The sequence below is a fragment of the Erpetoichthys calabaricus genome, chromosome 4 (genome assembly GCF_900747795.2).
Source record: "Erpetoichthys calabaricus chromosome 4, fErpCal1.3, whole genome shotgun sequence".
Lineage (NCBI taxonomy): Eukaryota > Metazoa > Chordata > Cladistia > Polypteriformes > Polypteridae > Erpetoichthys > Erpetoichthys calabaricus.
Window position 1 is genome coordinate 44,243,423 of NC_041397.2, and position 3,266 is coordinate 44,246,688.

Below are 3,266 nucleotides of genomic sequence, written 5' to 3' on the forward strand. Positions count from 1 at the left end.
AATGTTTCATACATGGTCGTGTGCTACTAGAGTGAAAGAACAACTGAAATGTTCTTAAGTAGCATGGTACTTTGAAGTGTATGCACATTCTAATGACATTAAACATTTTTAAACATATTTCACTTTTTGGAAACAGTATGAATGTGGTAAATAAAAAATTAATAGTGAATTAAATAAAAATAGTTTATTATTAGCTGCACTTGGTCAATGTTTAATGTATCTAAAAGATCATTTAAAAATTTTAATACAAAATAATTCTTGAACATGAGATTTTGCTAAATATTTCCATGTCTCTCCCTTTCATTCATATGGGGTACTACTTTGTATATTTTTACAGGAGCCCTGACAAAAACAAATATTACCTGCTGTGTGGCACATATAGTATGCATTGTGTAGTTTTATACATATAAATGACAATTTTAATGTAACAGTTTTGATATTACATGAAGGTGCCGTAATGATTCAGAGGTTAGTGGTGCTGCTTCACAGCCCCTTAGACTTCCTACCTGTGTGGAACATTAATTTTGTCCCCATATCTTGAAGATTTTTCTATAGGGTTAGTACCCAGAACACTGGAATGGGAAAACTGAGCTTAGAAAAATAAAAACGTATTGATAGCTTGACAGATAATACATTGCATACAGAGATATGTTTACTTGTAATTTTTGTTTTTTTCCAGGTCTGTTTCAAATGGATTCATTACTGGTTTCAAGTCTGTCAGCAAATTCAAATTACAGCACTGTTACTCAACTTTATTTTTTTGGTTTTGATGAAATTAAACAGTACCCTCAACTAATTGGGATTTTATTTTGTATTATGTATATATTAAGTGTAAGTGGCAACATTTTTGTCTGCTATGTAATTAAAAAAGAAGAAAGCTTACATTCTCCAATGTATATTATTATTTCTAATCTTGCATTATCTGATATTGTGTACAGCACAGTCATAATTCCAAAAATTATAGAGATGTACTTGCTTAATAATTTTATAATAGGTCTCAAAGCATGTATGGCTCAGATGAGCTGTTTACATTTTATCGGTACAGTTGACAGTTTACTTTTGTTACTAATGGCTTTAGATCGCTATGTCTCAATATGTAATCCTTTGAGGTATTCAAGCATCATAACTCAGAATGTGGCAAGTTTAATGTGTTCAGCATGCTGGATTCTCCCAATAGCTGTGCCAGTTGTTCTCCTCTTTTATTCTGTTACCCTCCCATATTGTGGTCCTAATAAGATACAACATTTATATTGTGAATTTGGCTTGTTGATAAGATTAGCGTGCACAAATACAAGTTTCAATATGTATGTTGGGGTAACTTTTGGATGTACTGTTTTACTTAGTTGTTTTGTGCTTATTAGTCTCTCATATTTGCAGATAATAGTCACCATTTTTAAAATTACAGAATCAGGGGGTAGAATGAAAGCATTTTATACGTGCAGTACACAACTTATAGTAATCTCTATTTTTATGATCCCAAGAGTATTTGCATATATTACTTTATTAATTGGATTTTACCTGCCACTGGAAGTGCGCATTTTACTTGGAGCTGTTTATTCCATTCTGCCTCCATTAGTACACCCAATAATCTACAGTCTTCGAACTAAGGAAATTAAAGATTTTATTGTGAAGCGACTGAAAAGTAAAAGACAAATTTCACTAGCAGTATGTATATGTTTAAAATAAAAATCCCTTGACATTATTTTAAAAATAAATAATTCTCATAAAGCTACTGCTGAATTTTAAATATATCAAATAAGCTATGTTTATTTTGAAATAAGAACTGATAAAGAATAATTAGAATCTTATTGTTGGAGCTTCATGTATTTTAAACTTGTATTGACATTTCACATTTTTTAAATGTTAGATGTGCTGCTTTACATCAACTCAAATGTAACTACAACTTCTATCACACCAGAAATAAACCTGCAACATAATAAAATGTGATGATGTGCTAGCACAAGCTGCCTTCTTTTGCTAATGGAGCATGTTCTGTTCATTCAAGCAATCTTCAAAAGAGTAAGGGTATTTCTTTGTATCTAAAATATTCTTGTTGATTCCAAACATACAAAAAGCTAATTTTATATGTATACCCGGACAGATGAATTCAAATTCAAGTGTTTACTAGGACTTATAGAAATTATGTAATAATATATTACAAAAAACAAAGCAACATTTCTTTCATTTCAGAACATGTAATAGTTTTCATTGGCTTAGTAAGTACTTTGTAGTCAGCAATGGCAATGAGAATGATTTTTTATTATGAGTCTGTATGAGAATATCAAAATTAATTTTTGCCAAAAAACACCTACGACTAGTACAATGTATAGGATGGGAGCATGCACTGATAATGCACGCTGCTGCGCCCCCCACATGATGAACCACCTCAGGATCCCAGGTTAGGACCCGAGCGCAACGGGTGACACTTCAGCACCACACTAATTCGAATATAATGGAACAATGAGAAGTTGTTTACAGTGGAGTGTCAATCCTGCCACTAATACAATATACACTGCTAAAACAATTAGGGGAACACTTAATCATCACAGTCTAATACCAAAACAATTAAAGTTCAGGAAATATCTATCTGTCCATTGTGAATTGGACGCTGTATAGCGACCGACACGGCACAGACTCACTCAGAGGCACGTGTAAAAACACAAAGACTTTTATTTTCTTCAGCTGGAGTGCACATCTTTCCTGTAATCCCTCCAGCCACAACACAGTCCCAAAAGCACTTAAATCACACAACACAGTCCTTTTCCTCCTGGCACCACCACTCCTCCCATCTAGCTTCGTCCTCCACCTCCCGACTCTGGCTTCTGAGTGGTGGTTGCTGGCCCTTTTTATAGCCCACCCAGAAGTGCTCCAGGTGCTTTATCACCTGTTTCTGATTGCACTTCCAAGCGGGGCTGTAGAGTTTTCCAGGCCGGCTCAGGGACCCATGCATCACCCCCTGGCGGCCACCCCAGATCCCAACAGGGCTGTGGAGAACTCCATCTCCCATGGAGCCCTGCGGGAAACTGAGGCAGCATCGTCAGCCAGGGAGGCTGCCACCAAGTGTCCCAGGGAGGTACTGAGACGCCCATGGTTGCTCCGGTGGAACATATGTAGAAGGGGGCGTCCCCGCTGGGCATGGGACTCGGCCGCCCGTCACACCATTTAGGAAGCATTAGCAATTGTGAATCAACTTCACCTGCTTTGGTGCAAATGAAAGTGACAGCAGTGGCAAGAGGCAACAGCGAGACTACCCCCAAAAAGGGAAT

At 36.5% G+C, this 3,266-nt stretch overlaps 1 protein-coding gene across 1 annotated transcript; it reads left to right on the forward strand.

Annotated features, from left to right (window-relative positions):
* Window positions 1-684: 684 nt before the first annotated feature.
* On the forward strand, window positions 685-1,686 carry LOC127527510 (olfactory receptor 6N1-like). The gene has a single exon (XM_051926554.1). The coding sequence runs from the start codon at window positions 691-693 to the stop codon at window positions 1,684-1,686; it is 996 nt and encodes a 331-aa protein (XP_051782514.1). The 5' UTR covers window positions 685-690.
* Window positions 1,687-3,266: the final 1,580 nt, after the last annotated feature.

What these genes read in the sequence shown, in the direction of transcription:
- LOC127527510 (XM_051926554.1), top strand. Translation starts at nt 691, where the DNA reads ATGGATTCATTACTGGTTTCAAGTCTGTCAGCAAATTCAAATTACAGC.